This window comes from Xenia sp. Carnegie-2017, unplaced genomic scaffold (genome assembly GCF_021976095.1).
Source record: "Xenia sp. Carnegie-2017 unplaced genomic scaffold, XeniaSp_v1 HiC_scaffold_23, whole genome shotgun sequence".
Lineage (NCBI taxonomy): Eukaryota > Metazoa > Cnidaria > Anthozoa > Malacalcyonacea > Xeniidae > Xenia > Xenia sp. Carnegie-2017.
Window position 1 is genome coordinate 15164119 of NW_025813486.1, and position 17134 is coordinate 15181252.

General features: G+C 35.1%; 1 protein-coding gene and 1 long non-coding RNA gene across 2 annotated transcripts; both read left to right on the plus strand.

The window, feature by feature from the left end:
- The first annotated feature begins 243 nt into the window (after positions 1–243).
- LOC124449368 lies at positions 244–1767 on the plus strand. The gene is made up of 3 exons (XR_006949367.1): positions 244–355; positions 917–1015; positions 1417–1767. It is a non-coding gene; the product is annotated as an uncharacterized LOC124449368 (long non-coding RNA).
- A 6610-nt stretch (positions 1768–8377) lies between these two features.
- On the plus strand, positions 8378–16600 carry LOC124448482. The gene is made up of 7 exons (XM_046999498.1): positions 8378–8599; positions 9378–9432; positions 10388–10615; positions 10693–11651; positions 12824–12961; positions 15255–15443; positions 15881–16600. Exons 1-7 carry the CDS (start codon positions 8510–8512, stop codon positions 16220–16222), a joined length of 2001 nt encoding a protein of 666 aa, XP_046855454.1. The 5' UTR covers positions 8378–8509; the 3' UTR covers positions 16223–16600.
- Positions 16601–17134: the final 534 nt, after the last annotated feature.

A 17134-nucleotide genomic window follows, 5' to 3' on the forward strand; every position in this document is an offset into this window, starting at 1 on the left:
TCTATTCTGTGCTTGTGTTGGTAATTGGATATTCATTATTCAGTATTGACAAACAACTCAAGAACTTCCCCCCGAAAGAAGCCTTTCAGCCAATCACAACGCGCGACAACGCGACAACTTGTCTTCGACGTTACAAAATTTTTGAATGCACGCGACGCGACATCAAGCAAACGCGCCATCAAAATATACTTCCGTTTTAGTCGCAATGACGTAAGATCTACTGTGCGACACGTCGCGCGCAGCATAAATCGGCCTTTATCCATACACAGAATATAGTATACATCCAATTGTTTGATAAATGTCCCTTTTGGAGTAATGGATTTAATTTAAAAAGGCGCCGATTCGTCGACGTATAGTAAGTATAGAGGGCTATCACTTTCCGATGACTTGAATAATGAATTTAGCTTATCAAAAGAAAGTTCTTAATTCGCACTATTTTCAAAATCGAGCAGAATTAGATACGTAATGAGGCTATATTTATAGAAGACTTTTCTGTAAATATATCCTTATTAAGTATTTAACTCAGCTCGATGGAGCAGTAACAATAAATACAATTTAAAAATGCTATAAAACCATCATGATTTAGTGACTATAAACAATACAAAACAAAAACTATTCTAATAAAATTTGATATTGTAGCTACAGAGGTTGTGAGTATGAAGATGTTTAGCGAATTTTTCACCTGCTAAAGAATTCCAATCATTGATCGCGTGAGATCACATTTAATGTTTCCCCTGTAACGAAAAATGCTCAGCTAAGAAGCTTTACATTTTCTTTGTTTTGAAAATACTAATTATACATGTTAATCATATCTACTTTTAAAAGTTCCATCAAGTGATCAGCAAAGCTTTGCGTACGGAGATACATGTGATATAATTTTTTATCTAATATTATACAATTGCACATGTTGTTGTAGTGCTCCCGAAGGCAAGGATAAAAACGATTCAATAAATTTTCAAATGTTTCGAATTGCGATCAAGAATTCAAGGTGACGTAAGGTGAAAACTATTTGAAGGTGACGTAATTTTAACATGTGACAACTGAAAGCCCAAAATGTATTATTGGCCTTAATGGCACATCTTTCTTCGTGATATGAATCAAATTCGGTTTCACAAATTGAAATTAGTTCAAATTATGGAGAATAAGTGCACAGAAAAATTTAATCCATGGCTACACTTTCAACCAAAAAAATACAGACTACTTCGGCAGAAAACATTGACCCCGATCGTTCTACTTAATTCTTAATATCATGTTTAACCTCATCCAGTAATATGTCAAATATAATATACATTTCAATTTTCTGGCTCTTATAAGACAGTTTGCTGGACTTTATATTTAAATATTGTGACAATATGTTAACGAATTATCAAAGAATACAAAAAATTTGAAACACCTTTCTGCTTCCTATATTTCCAGCGAAACTCTGGTGTAGATACCATGATGGCATTACAGGATCTACTTAGGTCTGAAAAGTGATTTGTGCTATACTACAGTCAACTAAAGACTTCTTTGTCACCCACGTATGAGAACATTGAACCATACCACGCTTGCCTTCGCATGGATAGATTTGAATACAGTCATATTAAAAGTTAAAGTGAAAAGATTTATATATTTGGCGTAAAGTTTTTGCTACCAATAGGAAGTACGTACATGTTTTGTTCTTTACGGAATGTCTTTTTAAATACAATTATGTACAAGTGCCCTGCTCTGCCATCAAACTTCACGATTTTATGTTAGACTGTTGCTGTACATTACATTATCAATAAATTTTTTTAGATTTCAAAACCATTTTTGCTAAAAGTCTTACCAAAAGTGGCTTAAGTATGTTTTCAATTTTTTTTACAATTTTCACAATTTTCATAAAATTTACCAAAACCACAGTATAGAGAACATACAGTAGGGCCACTCCACTGAATTTTTCGTGCCGCGCATATCTTATCACACATGTGATTACCATATTGGCAGCCAGTAAATCGCATTTGGTGGTGACCAACAGGATTGACTATATGGCGAAACGGCAGCCAGTAAACTAATCAAATATACAGCAGTCAGTTGCACAGCGAAGTGGCCCTACTTATATTACTATACTGTGCCGAAACTATACCCGTAATTCTGCGTTTAAAAGTCCAAATGTTCATTGCCAATTATATTTATCATCAAATCAAATTATAAATCAATATTGATGCAAATACGTCTTGTGACTAGATAATAAATAAACTTTGCGATGAAAATTTGACCTTGTGAACTAATTTAGCAACATTACGCGCAAAATGAATGTGGTATTGACAGTAATTACTTTCCGTCACATCTTATTTCAAATATTTTACATGTTAAATATAACCCCACAAGATTTTCCCAAGTTTAAAATTCTTTAGAAAATTTTATAAAATTCTTTAGAAATCGTCCACGATTAAACGTCAAATAGCGCAAGACAACGAAGTTATACAACTGCAAACACTGCAATTTTAATCTTTTTACATCACCATAGACGGTTATAATTTTAGCTCGTGCGTTATGTGCTTTTAAAGCGTGGGGAAGCGGGGGAGGCACTGATCTAAACAATATTTCAGACATTTGAATGTGGAGCTTTAACAGTCACGCTCAGAGGAGATGATTATTTCCACAAACGATGTAAATCGTTGGTAAAAACTGCTGACTGCAGGCTTGTTGGTGTTGAAGGGAATACCTACCATTGAGTCAAAGTTTTATAGCATCGTTGTTTTTCATATTAAAAAATTAAACTTGGGAAAATCTTGTTGATTTTAATTAGACTTATATTTATTCACGAAACTGTTATTCACGAAACGGCGACTTAAGATTTAGTTGTGGCACTGAAGATATTCCGTTTTTGCGAGTATTATTGAGAGAATAATGAATGATATTTAATGAATATGCACTCTTCACAAATCAATAGTTAGAGAACTTTAGCAAACACGACGTATCGTGATTCGTGAAAGACGTCAAGAACCTAAAAATGGTCTTTTATGCCCATTTATGGAAGTGTCAATCTTTCTTATTTGTTTACGTGTCGCAAAGTTTACCCAAAGTTTATTTGCTTTCCTTTCTAATATGTATTATGTTATAAAGATTATTTGTATTATGTTACAAAGGCTGAATCATTTTCAATTCTTGTGAACGGAAAATGTTAAATCAAGATATCTTCCACCATAAGTCGATTGAAACCACGCTACTGCGAGGTCATGTTGACCAAGCCAATAGACCTTTTTCGACTGTTACACCGTCAATATTTAATTGAGATACCAATGAAACTTTAGCGCTCTTCTTCAAAACCGTGGTGTTCGTTATCCTAAGCCTTAGCTCATTACTGCTCCACAATATTAAGTTGTTGAATGGCAGCAAAAACTCGTCTTTCCCTCTTATCGGCAACTTCTTTATCACTGAGTCACTTTATCAAAGCAGGCGATCAACTATTAACAACTTAGGGGCTGAGTACATGAGCCCGGTAGCCGGGTTCAGCCAAGCATTAAATGATTATGGCAAATTGAAAAGAACGATTCAATACTTATCATCAAATAAATCTTCTCAAGCAATTTCACAATATTCTGATTTAACAACTTTTCAATAAATTTAAAATTGAAACAACCAATTTGCCATAATTTGAGAATTACAACCGGAGTGACGTGCAGTGCTTCGAATACAGTTGTAATTTTTAACCTTGATGTTTTGGCTCCTTTTAATCCCTTGAAATAATCGGGCTAGCTCGCCTCCATAGAATTAGGCCCTTAGACAAAAATTAAACTACCATTTATATATTTGCAAGGCAACAAACTTATACACGGACTCATACGCTCCAAAAATAGAATTCACAATTGAATAGCGCCATTGGCCCGATTTATACTAGAGATGCATCATCCGTAGTGTAAAACATAGTTCGTCAATTTCTTCAGAGTGTAAGCACGGGGCAACTGATGAATCATCCGTAAAGACAAATTATCTGAATAGTTCGTGTATTAAGACGAGTTTGCATGGATAGTTCGTTTTCACGCATCATCCGTCTGAGTATAATACATATAGTAATAATAAGTATATACGGAATATGGACGGACCACAAAAAATAACGATACTTCCTAACTCGCTCCCAAATCTCCCAATACAAAATTCATCTTTAGGCAGTTCATGTAAATAGTTCATGCAGTAGCGCACATTCCAAAAAAAATTTAGTAGTGTCCTACGTTCTGGGACCGACTTTTTTAAAAGGGGACTGAGGGCGGGCCTCAATTTTAAAATAACATATAGCATTTTTGATAGTATCAGAGAAAGAAATATTTAACATCAACAGTAGCAGTTCTGAAATGATTTTTTCCTCAAAAGCAACTAGTATCTTTGATTGGAATTTGTCACATGAAAATCGAGGTCCCCCATTTTCTCCCCGTATTCATGCCCCTATCTAAGACATGACTGGTAACGAGTGAAAGAAAAGCGCTCTGTTTAATGCATTGTTTTAATGTCAATGTCTTGTTGCTTCAAACGATAGCTCCGTGCGTGATAAGTTTTGTTTTAGTGGTTAATGTTTATAAAAGTTTGGCATCGCAACAAAAAAATCACTCGTGCATGTTTATATTTATATACTAAATAATTAGTTTAGGTATGATAAGTTTCGATTTCAACTACGGATCAACTTACAAACTAATAGGGTTTTTCAAAGACTGCAACAAAATACCATTAGTCTCCAAAGGACAAGTTTACTGTTTTGCCGTAATTGCTCAAAAAACGATAACATTACTTGCTTATAACATACTTTGAGTTTTTTCTCAAAAAGCCGTTTATTACTGATTTTTATATGTAATAGCATGGTTTCCAGTGCAATTTGAGAAAAACATACACGAGTGAGTTTTTCAAAGACGATCAAAATGGCACGAGTCCGGGTGCAATTTGAAGTCTTTGAAAAACTCACGAGTGCTTGTTTTCAAAATTGCACGAATTTTGCTTTGGATTACCTTTGTAACTCTCTTTTGCTTCACAGAAAGCCTCGTTGCGCGGCCTGACTCTTATTAACATTTACCTTCTTTGCTTTAACAGTCCTTGCTTTTGTGTTTTTATTCTGTGCAAAGTTTTGTAATTTTTCAATTTCACTCGACTATTTTTAATTCAGTGGAAATATTGTTTGCTCACAACTGCTACAATGTGGTTTTTTGAATTGAGAAGCTTGTTTGGCTTTCACAGCTTTACAGCCAATCAGGTTACAGTATTTACAGTGCAATTAGACTCTCACAGCGCAGTTACAACTTTTTTACGCTGCAATTACTCTTTTTACAGTGCACTAAAATCAACCAATTACAGTTTAAGAAATATCTCTAAGTATTTTATTATAGATGTGATTTTTGGTATGAGCCCGCATGCATCAGTGTATCTCCAATCAAGTAATTGGCAACATTTTCTAAACCAGGAAGCAAAAGATAACCATTGCGGAACTCGTCTAGTCTCAGTGGAATATGATAAAGAATTGATACAGGTCATCTACTCTCCATATCTGTAAAATGCCATTGCTGTCAGAGAAAAGAGAAAATTTGTCAAAAGTGTCTTAAATTTCAAAGTATTCTAAAACATTAGTCTACGGTATATTAATCTTGTCCGCAGCCATCGTGACGTCATATTGAGGTGTGGCATTCGCAAAGTACGCTATAGGCATACTCAATAAAGCCAATAAAGCCAGTGTTTATACGTACTATGCTACGCAGTCAGTTCATACGTGTTCATACATTACATAGGCTTTGTATGCAAGTCATAAACAAGTCACACGATGGGGCTTCTATACAAACCATTTTAAGTGAGCTACGCTGTTCAAACAGGCTGCTACGGAAGTCTATACGGAATGTGGCAACTACAAACAAAGTGTGCTTAATGCATGTACGAAGCCAGTCGTATATCATAAATATAGTTTGTTGAAATTTGCAGGTCGTTCACTGCTGTTGCCATAAATTTGCTACAATACTTTGCTCAAAATTATTTGACCTTGCAATAGTGAGGCGTAGTAATAAAATGCAAATCATAGAACAAATATACATATATTCCTGCTGTGAGATATCTAAAACGCCATGTTAAAATTGGGTGGGATGAGGAAAAATTTCGTTACTGTTGTACGGTATAACTTGTTATGCCAAAATCTTAACTAGTTTACGAAAAGTTCGACAACTTCCTGCACGTATGTAATGAACAATCATATACCAGTCATATCATTTGTTTGGTTGTTAAAAAAAATAGACAAAAGTTGAGTTATTGGTTAGCAATCAAAGTTGTTGGAAATTTAATTTAACGGACGAAGGAAAGTTGATAGTTGTATGAGGAAGGAGGGAGGGTATATTCGTTTACGCATGTTTTACTTCTTAAAAAACAATGGATTTCAAAGGAACTTGATGAGGCCTAATTTTTATCAACTATCATGCATATAACATGAATATTGGCCCCAAATTACCAATTTTTCTTCATCGATATCACTGATCATAAATTTCACACAACTAAAACTCTCGTAAACACAATACAATCACATCCTAAATATTTACATATTATTTATTCATTATTGTTTTATGGTAACAGACTAACAGTACGCAATAGATAGAGACAAAATACATTTGATTATGAAAACGACAATCTTGTAAACAAAACAGTGTTTCCTACTAGTACTAAGAAAAGACAAGCTAATACCTACTTTACAAACTACACATAAGTCATATCTCCCAAGCAAGAAAAAACATTCAACTTAAATTGTTTTCAAAGTTTAATTGGAGTTGCCATTGTGTTTCAATGGTATGTTCTCCAACATCGATATCATATTACACTACACGAACATTCTAGTGAGGACAATGAAGCAGGAATCTAGAAACACATCAACAGCTACGAAACAATTTACCCATCTTACTTATCTCTTACAACTTAACAAGGACAAACCCAATGCCAAATTATTTGACTTATTCTCTTCCGCCTAAGCAACTGCACATCATACACAGGACCACGGATTGGTCAAACCTTCTATTAGAAGAAGCACTTGCAATCTGCAGGCAAATACTGGAACTTAATCATGGCACTAAAGCTTGGAGAGAGCTATGTATCTATCTTCAGTTAACTAGATCGAAATGCGTAGAGTCTGTATATATACTGCACGCCATGTAATATTATCATTCCTGATGATGATTAAATAAAGTTGAAACATTGAATCAAAATGCTAATAATATTTGGAGTTACCGTTGTTATGTATAACAATGTATTTATAGCAAAAATGTAACAGCAGGCATGATATTTTCTTGCAGTCACACAATTGTTAGAACATGAACAGTACCAATTAGTAGATTCATACATAATTTGTATTTTACAGATTTATCAGCTTCCCACTGATCTACACAAAGCGTACCTATTTTTTCTATGATTGGAAACCGAAATATTTGCATAGCTGTCTAAATATACGCGCTGGCCACTTTGTATTTTAGTTTATTTTTAATTGTGCTATGTGCATACTGGACAAATTTTAAGTTAGGGTATACAAAACAGGTTTTTTTTATTTTAGACCATTTCATAACTTGCTTGTACAAGGCTGATACATCGATGACAAAGTTTCATAGCAGCACACTGCACACATCTCTTCGAAAAAACCAACTACAAGAAAGTTTGGCTTTGATGATATACAAATGATCATATTAGGCAAGTTTTACCGATAGCTCTGCTAAAAAGCTTCACCATAATTAGATGAACATCAGTTTTTAACTCAGGTTTCGACTATTGCACACTAAAAAAAAAGACAGAGATAGTTTACAAGTATTATTCTAAGGTAGCACCATAACAAAAATACTTCAAAAAGGAAATGAACGATTTTTTCAATTTCAATGCCAGGCACAACATTTGCAAACCATGGAGATAGACATGGAACTTTCAATGGAAGGGGAGTTAAGACCTCATTTATATTTATATTACCAGGTATAAAAATAACCAGAAAAAATTGTCGAAATTGTTTTCACAAAGAGGTACAAGATAACCTTTCAAATATGATCAAAGTACTTTTGTCTCCTATTTCAATGAACAACCTCCCCGTCGACAGAGCAAAATGTATAACACCCATATTTAGATGTATCACACAACTTTAGAAATGAACTTGACAATGCCATAACACTTTATTAATCTGTGGGGGTGGTGGAAATGTGTAATTAAATACAATTAAAGATACAATAATACTTGGTGGAATTTCTGTCGACTTAGAAAAGCTCACGATTTTCCACCATGAACGCTTATCTTTTGAGCGTCTTAGGAATGTGGATGGACACAAGAAGCAGAGAAGTTGCCTTGCTGACTTCCAACGCTTGCCTCTACATGAATATGATATGAGCTCTAGATCAGTAATAATATGACGTATCGCTACTCCCACGCCACCTTATTTTAGTCGACATATTATATTTAAAGCGGCTGTCATCCATCGCACATTACAATTTACTGTTTGTATACATCATTTGTTTCATTATCTTGGGTGAAATATATAAAGTTAGTAACACATCCACACCTAGCGATGGTGCAGCAAAATAACCGGATTGCTGAAAGTGGGAATTCGAAAATGAGCGGTCAATTTTTAGTTCAGGACTACATTTCGTCGACGAAGGTATCGTAGAGCAGTCATTAAAACATTGTTATTATATATAAAGTGATGGCGATATGTCATATCAAAAGTTAATTTCAAGGTGCGTGATTAATGTCTGTGAAGTAGGAAACAGTCGACTCTCGCGAATATTATAATGGAGTGCGAAACAGTTTTTGAGATGAAATATTACAATTATGTAACATTGTGAATTATGCGAACGAGGCACGGCTTTCGAGTCAAGGGTATATTCCTTGAAACGTTCCCTATTTAGGCTGCCGTCTTTTTGGTTTTTGGTTTTTTGTTATGAATGGTTGTACAATATGAAAGCCAAATATTTTGATAATTATCCACATAAAATGTATGAGATAATGAAATATTTGGCGATCAACCATAAGGAATATAGAAGTCAATTTGTAAACACAGGTGACAAGTGCATTATGAAAGTGACGCAATACAAACACATATCGATAAAGAACTTATTATCTAGGCGAAAACGGGAATAAATACTTCATTAATTTCATTTATTGAACAATTTTCGGTTATCGTGAAGATAAAATACGATTTCCAATGTTGATTTTTAACCACAAATTCGCGCAAATACATTTTTGACCAATTCACTTGACTGCGTTACCGAAACTTCTATCGACATTATTTTTTGTTTACACAAGGACAAGTAAATTCAAAATACGAAATCTCTAACTACGAAATCTCTAAAGGCAATATTTTTTGTTTACCCAGTGACAAGTCAATTCGATCGCAACATTGAAAGCTCTAATACATCACTTCCTTCCAAATCTAGGGTGTAGAGAACAGGAAATGTGATGTTCAATTATCCTATGACGACAACAATACAGGTAAAATTTGCTTTCAGAAGTTAGATCACAATTATATACCGATGAAATATTTTTGTCTTTGAAACCAATATCTATCGTAGGCGGCTTATGTTACTTTCGCTTTCATCAAAGTTGTGAACAATTCGAAATATAAAATTCAAAATTCAATTTTCTAATGTTTCGATTCAGATCTTAGGGGTCTGTTGTGTGTATACTCTATAGTAATTTGCACAAATAGTACAAGAAACAATGTTAGTAATATCAACATCAACATTAATAAATCGTAGTTTTTACTTTTTTCATCCCATTCATTGCTTCCTTATTCATCAGACACGGACGACAAACTATTTTAAATTGATCGTCGTCTGTTTCTGATGATATTGACGTTACATTGCATATTCACACATTAAAAAAATACTGACGGCAAATAGTTGAGCATTATTGACTCCAAGCCTTACACACCATTTTCTCTCAAATAGCGAAAATATGTAAGCAAGGTCGAACAAAATTTATGAAGTCGTTACTAGAACATTTGGGTGGCTTCATAGTACATCCAAATTATGTTATATTTAGTAAAAAAGTAAGATCCTAAACACCTAATTGAAAGAAATTTGTCAATTACTCGTGGAGTTTTTTTAAAAAATAGACCTTTCTTCTAGGGTGAAATTATCAGCAGAAATGTAGAAACTCTCAGATTACTTCCGGTTATTACACATTAATTAAATAGGGTGGGGAAACGTGAAGTATGAAAACAAGAAAGCTAGATAATGTTCTTTTGAAATAAACCTGGAAAATAAATGTAATTTACCAATTGATGGAATAATTTAAAACAACCGGTTGTACTTAGTCATTAAATCGTTAAAGGAAGAATGTTGGCAAACCTTTTGATTGCCTTTCTTAAATATAACTCGAAAATTTTAAATTTTTTTCATAATTTTTATAATCCTGATGTGTCTTATTTAACTGTTTATTTCAGCGCGTCTTGTTTTGAGAAACGTCGACCCTGCGCTAAGGCCTGCTGAGGTGACCATGTTAATCAAGGCAAATGACTGGATCATACAACAGCCTAATATTTCGGCTAATACTTACTCACTTGTCATGGCTAAAGCTTCGCGGCCCAACGAATTTGTTCTCCTCGAGGCAAAGAAGGAAAGCGTCTCTGTGCTGAAAGCGATGGAAGCAAAATTGCGAGAATATTTGAAAGGTATGGTATATGAATCATTCATTTAGCATGAGTTGCCTACGGCTTACGGGAGTTGATGAATGTGTTTTTGCTTTTAGTGATTTGCTACCGCATCAAAGTACGACAAACGAACAGCAAAGACCCGCTTCTTGCTGACTTACACATTTTGAGAGACAGACTCATTATTTTAATGGGACGTGGACCACATTTACGAAAGATTTTGGATTACCCATTCACGAAATCGGGCGACGGAATAACCCTGAAAAGCAATAAAGAACTTCTTGTTTTTGACGAGGTGGACAATTATTTTGTCATCCTAGGTGATCAAAATAAGGAAATATGGCAGACGATTCAGGGATGCTTGAAAGCGATGCGCATTGGAGGTGGGAAATCGAAAATTGTAAATAACTTGAGATTACAGTTCGAAAACAAGCAAACAGAAAGTTCCGATTTGCTGGAAAAGAAGAACTCTTCAAAATTCATCGATATGACGACATGTCGGAGTTCCAAGGAACACGATAAAGCGTCTAGCTTGTCCCCGAACCCAAAAAACGTATACTTTAATTTGCCAATGCGGCCGTGCAAGTATATATATATGAACTTACCTGAAGAGAGAAAGACACCACGTTTAAACCATTCCTACATTAACGTTTTTCATCTCGCTTCCGTTTATCAAAACTGGCGCAGCTTTACGAAAACCAAAGAAGATAAAATGGAACAACAGAACCACTCACAGTATTCTGATTTGCCCCAATCACCTCCTCCCAGACCACCCAGACTTACGGCGCCACCCCTACCACCAAAGCCTAAAACCAAGAATAAACCACCCACATCGCCACTTCCTCCTCCTCCAAGACCGTCCGGCACCGACGAGACTCCCCCTCCGCTCTTCCCTCGAGTAGTTGATCAACCTCCATCACTTCCTCTACCCAGATTACCTGAAAGTAGCTCAACGAAGGAAATTCAATATGTTATATTCTCTTCAAAACCTATGGTTGGACAAATTTTAGTTATACAAGTCGTACTTTTCCAGAAGAACGACTTCCGTACACTTGAGGTAAGATTGCGCTGGAGAAAGTTTAACTAATAAGATTTTTTGTTTTTAATTAATTATTGGAATTGTTATAGTTAGTCGACGTATAAGCGGTTTGGATCAAGTTCATTATTTCTATAATAATTAAGAAGCTCAATAATACAGCCATTTTTAGGCGTGCATAAATTAAACGTTAGTTATAGTTTCTAAACTTGATGTTACTAACGGCTAACTTGACTTTGCTATACAGCTAACTTGACGTTGCTATACAGCTAACTTGACGTTGCTATACAGCTAACTTGACGTTGCTATACAGCTATCTGATTGTTTCTAAGGCGTAACCCTGAGAAAGCGTTGGTTATTAACAAAGTGTCGTTCTACGAATCTACGACAAAGCCACACTGTCTCACCAATACCAATTTATAGTCTCATATCTAACGATAGAGTTTAACGTTTTCAAACGTCTTTCCATACTTACCAAATTTAGACATGTCACGGTTGTTTATTAAATAAAAACAACATTTTCCATAACTTAACGCGTATGCCTTAGCAACAATGCGTTAGCCGTTAGTAAAGTCATGTTTTGAAACTGTAACAAACGTTTAATTTATGCACGCCGCACGGTCAATTGCAAATGACTGTAATCATTCTATACAATAACTCAATGGGGTTACTACGATTATACCAGGTGGATAATAAAGTCTGTTAGGAAGAAATCTACACTTCTTTACTCAATACACAAACAGCTATGCTGATGTATTGCGGACACATAACCCCAACCGTCGCTATATATTTAGGTTACAATTATAGTTGAGAGAAACGACTATTCTCTAAAGTACTTTCTAGTGCTTCGAAATTTTTCCAAATTGTTAAAGGATGTTGTATTGACATTAGAAAAGTTCAAACTTAACTAAACATTTATCAATGAGATCTTATCAAAGCATATTAATTAGGATAAGATTTTGTTGTGACCAATGGAATCTTTCGCTGCAAACTGTACGTATCGTTTCAGAACGATTTTCAGTAAACCCAACCATTCAACTCACCTAAAAATGTTCTTCACAACCCATTCTTTTTTCCAGACGAAAATGAAATCCAGAGTTTTTGGTGTTTCAACGTAGATGAATATAGCAACATTTGTAGTAGAAATTGAAAGCAATCTTCATACTTGACAGCATGCTCTTAATTTTCTTCAGAGAATCAAAAAATTGGAAGAAGAGGCGAATTATCAAGTTTTAAAGTCGTTACCAGACAGCATCAGTGTTTCCAATGATTTGAAAATTTCTTTGGTTGATATTGACCAATGCTGTACACTGAAAAGTGATCAAGAACAGGTGTGTGATTTTGTGATCCATTGAATATTTGTTTAACTTTACCTTGTGTAAGTCTTTGTAAAATAGTTCTGGTTGTTACCTGTTACCTCCAATCGTTAAGGACGTGACAATAGAAGCATCGCGAAAATTATTCATCAACTGACTTCCTAGCTTCGTTAAGCTCGCTTGCTCAGTAGCTACAAACCTTGCCTCATAAGGCCATGGGCCCACGTCGAAAATTGTGATTTTTTCATGCGTCCATCAAGGAACCAAAAAAATTTTTAACCATCAAGTTGCTCCAGTAGTACTTATCAACTTTAGCATGCATGTCAATCGTATAACTTGCACATTAAAGAGAAAAATCGATTATTTTATCTTGAATATATGATCAGAGAAAGGTGAAATCGATGTTATGTTTTTACGTCTTAGCCAATCAACGCAAAGAGAATCTTGCTCTCAACCAATTAGATAGCGTCAAGGTGAAAAATCTTTCACTACCCAAGGTAAACAATAGCAAACAACTAAGCTTGCCGATGTTGCTCACTCAGATGACGAGTTTTTTGCGTTATGTATATCAAAAATAGTGCTAACTCAATAATAACATCATTTGCACTTGCTTCTTGTATATTTACTTTTATTAATGCTAAATGGAGAAAATTTCCATGTAATAGAGCGAAATAGCGTAAGAATCCGCGTCAAATTCTGGGGGCTAATTGACGATCTTCACGTTGACAATTTGTCTTTCGCTGAAAATTTTCGCTCTTCAGAGTGATTTGTATCCATACCGGGACTTTGCAAACTCCATTACGATTGTTAAAGTCGGCTTTGCAATGTCCAAATGCTGAGAATTAAGAGAACAGAACAGGCAAATAGAGACGATGAGAAAAACTAGATCAACATACGAAATCTTCAATTTTGGCGACTTGTAATTCAGTATACGTGAGATTATTAGTTACCAGTTGAATTTCAAAGCTACATTTCCTTTCAATTTGAGTTTATTACTCGAAAGTTACTTCAAATACTACTCTGAATAGTTTTGATTCTACGTTCCCTTTTTTTTGTTTCGATAAAAAAAGAAATACATATTGTATGAATTATTTTTATCGATGTTGCTTCAAACTAACTAAAGCGATTTGTTATTTCGGTATTAAACTATAATTTTGATAGATACTATCTTAGATGTCGTGTCTGCTTTCTCATGCTATGCCATTTGTTGAGCTATGAGTCCATTTTTTCAATTTTTGAGCTTTGCTGTTATTAATCTTTTTATATTGTAATTGGTCAGTCATGTCCAACATTCACAGCTGTTTACAGTGCACACGACATCTTTGTTGTAGTTTTGAAATTGCTAGTTGAGCGTTGTACTACTACTGTCTTAGTATACTGTACATACAGTATGATAAGGCTCCCAATCTGTACTCATATTGCAAGTAATGACGAAGATAAGAAGGCTTCTAGACAGAAAAATAGACTTGTGTTGACAACTCGACAACTAAACGTGTAAAATTTTAGTTGTCGACAACAAAACGGTTTCCCTTTTTTGTAAGGGAAACTGCAATCACACAAAAGTGTTGTTTATCGACTACATTTAGTTATCGACTACGGAAAGTTGTCGACGACAAAATATCTAGTCTGTGCAGGCCCTTAGCAATTTTATTAACAAACCGAAGTAGAAAAATATACTTGGAGCATGGTATTGATGATTTTTGGTCAAATCAAGCAGAGACGAAATGCCTTTTTTTCATTTGTTCGGTGAAATAATAGTTTGAAAACGTTGATATATATACTTTTAAAATATTTTTGAAAATATATTATTGAATGATTCTAAGCCGTCATTTTATCACATAGATTTTTCATGTTTTTCTTTGTGATAACAATTTTTAGCTGGTGCACTTCACATTTCTTCAAAGACATGTTTAGTTGATAACTTATTTCCTGTGTGATAATTCATAGGCTATGTGCAAGCGTAGCGATTTTATGTTTCAAGATGGCGGACATCGTTGTACAACAACGCAGTCAAACAACGCTCATTTTCTCCTTAATGTGCAACTTTTAGATTTGACATACCTTGGGAAATGATAAATATAAAATAAACTACCTATTTTGTAAAATTCAGCTGGTTCCTCAGTGGACGCATTGCGATGTTATTTCTAGACGATTTTTTGCGATTGGGCCCATGGCCTAATACGGGCTCAGTACAAAAACACGTCGGTCCAATATTTCTCCGTAAAGTCATCGCACTTGTTTAAATTACTTGGTAATTCTGCGTTCAATAGAGCACTACCATTTATGGTCATCGTTTTCTTCATTTCAGATTATAGAGCATGAAATTGTTAAAGAGGCCATTCTTCAGTCTTGCTGGCTCATCATCGAGTTTCATTTAGAGCACGAGTCAAGCTCACGGCGAAATTTTCATGGGAAAATTCGTATGGAACCTTGCACGAATTCTAGTTCTAGGTCCTCACGTTCGTCAAAGGAAACGCAAATATCCACCACGTTTCAGGTAGGGGTCATCACACGTATCTTCAATGAACATTGATCTATAGTGAATGTATTGGACAAAGTTTGATCGGATGTTATATTAATTTGAATCTGGAAGTGAATAAGAACTTTGCCCGACCAGTCCATAATGAACAAGTTTTATATTAGTTGTGCGCTAAATCATACAGCTGGTCTTGAACTTTGAATTGCATTCATCATTATTACAAACTATAATTGATCGTATTCCCTAAAGTACACAAAATTTACATTGCTCAAACTTTTGCTTTCGCCGCCTGTTGTATTTCGAACTTCATTTACTTGTATTGTTATGCGCATGCTCGAACTTCAAGCCCACTGTCTCTTTAAGCGGGAAAGTTAAGTGAAATTGACTATATCCACCAGATAGTTTGTATAATTGGGCTGTGATGTGACGTCTGATGTCATCACGTCTTTTTACAGGATGCAACTCAAAATGGCCCGTATTCACCGACAAGAATAGCGTACAATCCTTTGACGTGCATCGGCGTGAAAAAGTACCTCGAAGTTTGTAGTTTAATGGACATTCCATGTGCGTTGCATAACAATTGGACTGGTCTAGCTGGAGAGGTTGGCCTCACCATCGAAGAAGTGTTTAAAATACAAAGTAGAGCTTGTTTTCCCAACTATTCTCCGACGAATGAAGTTATAACAATATGGTCGCAAAGGCAGGGAAAGAGTTGCAACTTGGAGCAATTTAAGGAGACGTTACGTATTCTACAGCGGTTTGACGTGCTGGATATGTTGCACCAACAAGATAGTTGAGTATGAACAGGGATTTGGGCATGTCCAGCTTCATTGCCCTCCGAAGGATTACTGTAATCTGCAGAATGGCCATGGATAATTGGGATCGCAGAAGACGTACCACGCTCACCACCGACAATCGCACTGATATATTCGTGAAACAATGTAATGATAACATACGTACAAATAAACGCCATAGACGTCGCATAGAATGCCATTCTAATGACGAAACATATGTAGACTTTGGTGATAATAAGACTTATGTATACACCATATTGAACTTTATTTGAAGTCTTTGGGATGTTAGAGCGATAATTGGCTAAACTATCAACGAGTATTTTTATAATGAAATGTCCAAAAGAAAACATAAATAAAGCTTTATTTAAATACTTTTTATAATCTCACGAGCTCATATTGTGTTGAGGCCTAGAAAAATTCCCATGAATTCTCGCTACCGGTCATGAATAGAACTTGATTAGGGATGTAATGGTCAGAGACTCAGAAATGTTCAAATTTCAAAAAAAAAACGCTTGGCGTTTTGCATTTAACAGTTTGCATTGTCTCGAGCTAAGTTTCATGTTTTGTTAAAAGTCCGCCCATAAAAAAGGCATCTTCATGTTGTTTACTCACATGAAAATGTATCATTGAGGCACAAACCTCACTTGGTTGTAATAAAAATACTATACAAGATTAGCTTGCATCACCTACCGCCAGAAGGAACTCTTGCCGTTAACGCCAATGGCCAAACTAATACATCCCACCAAAACTGAAGCCATCGATTTAACTAGTTCCATTCTTTCTATCCACGGACCATAGATAATTCATAACCACAGTAATCTAAATGCAGAACTTTACTTCCACTCAGACGTGTCGATAGAGTACGAGCATGTTTACCTAAAAATACCCTTCCAGTCTATATTTAGATCAATGTAT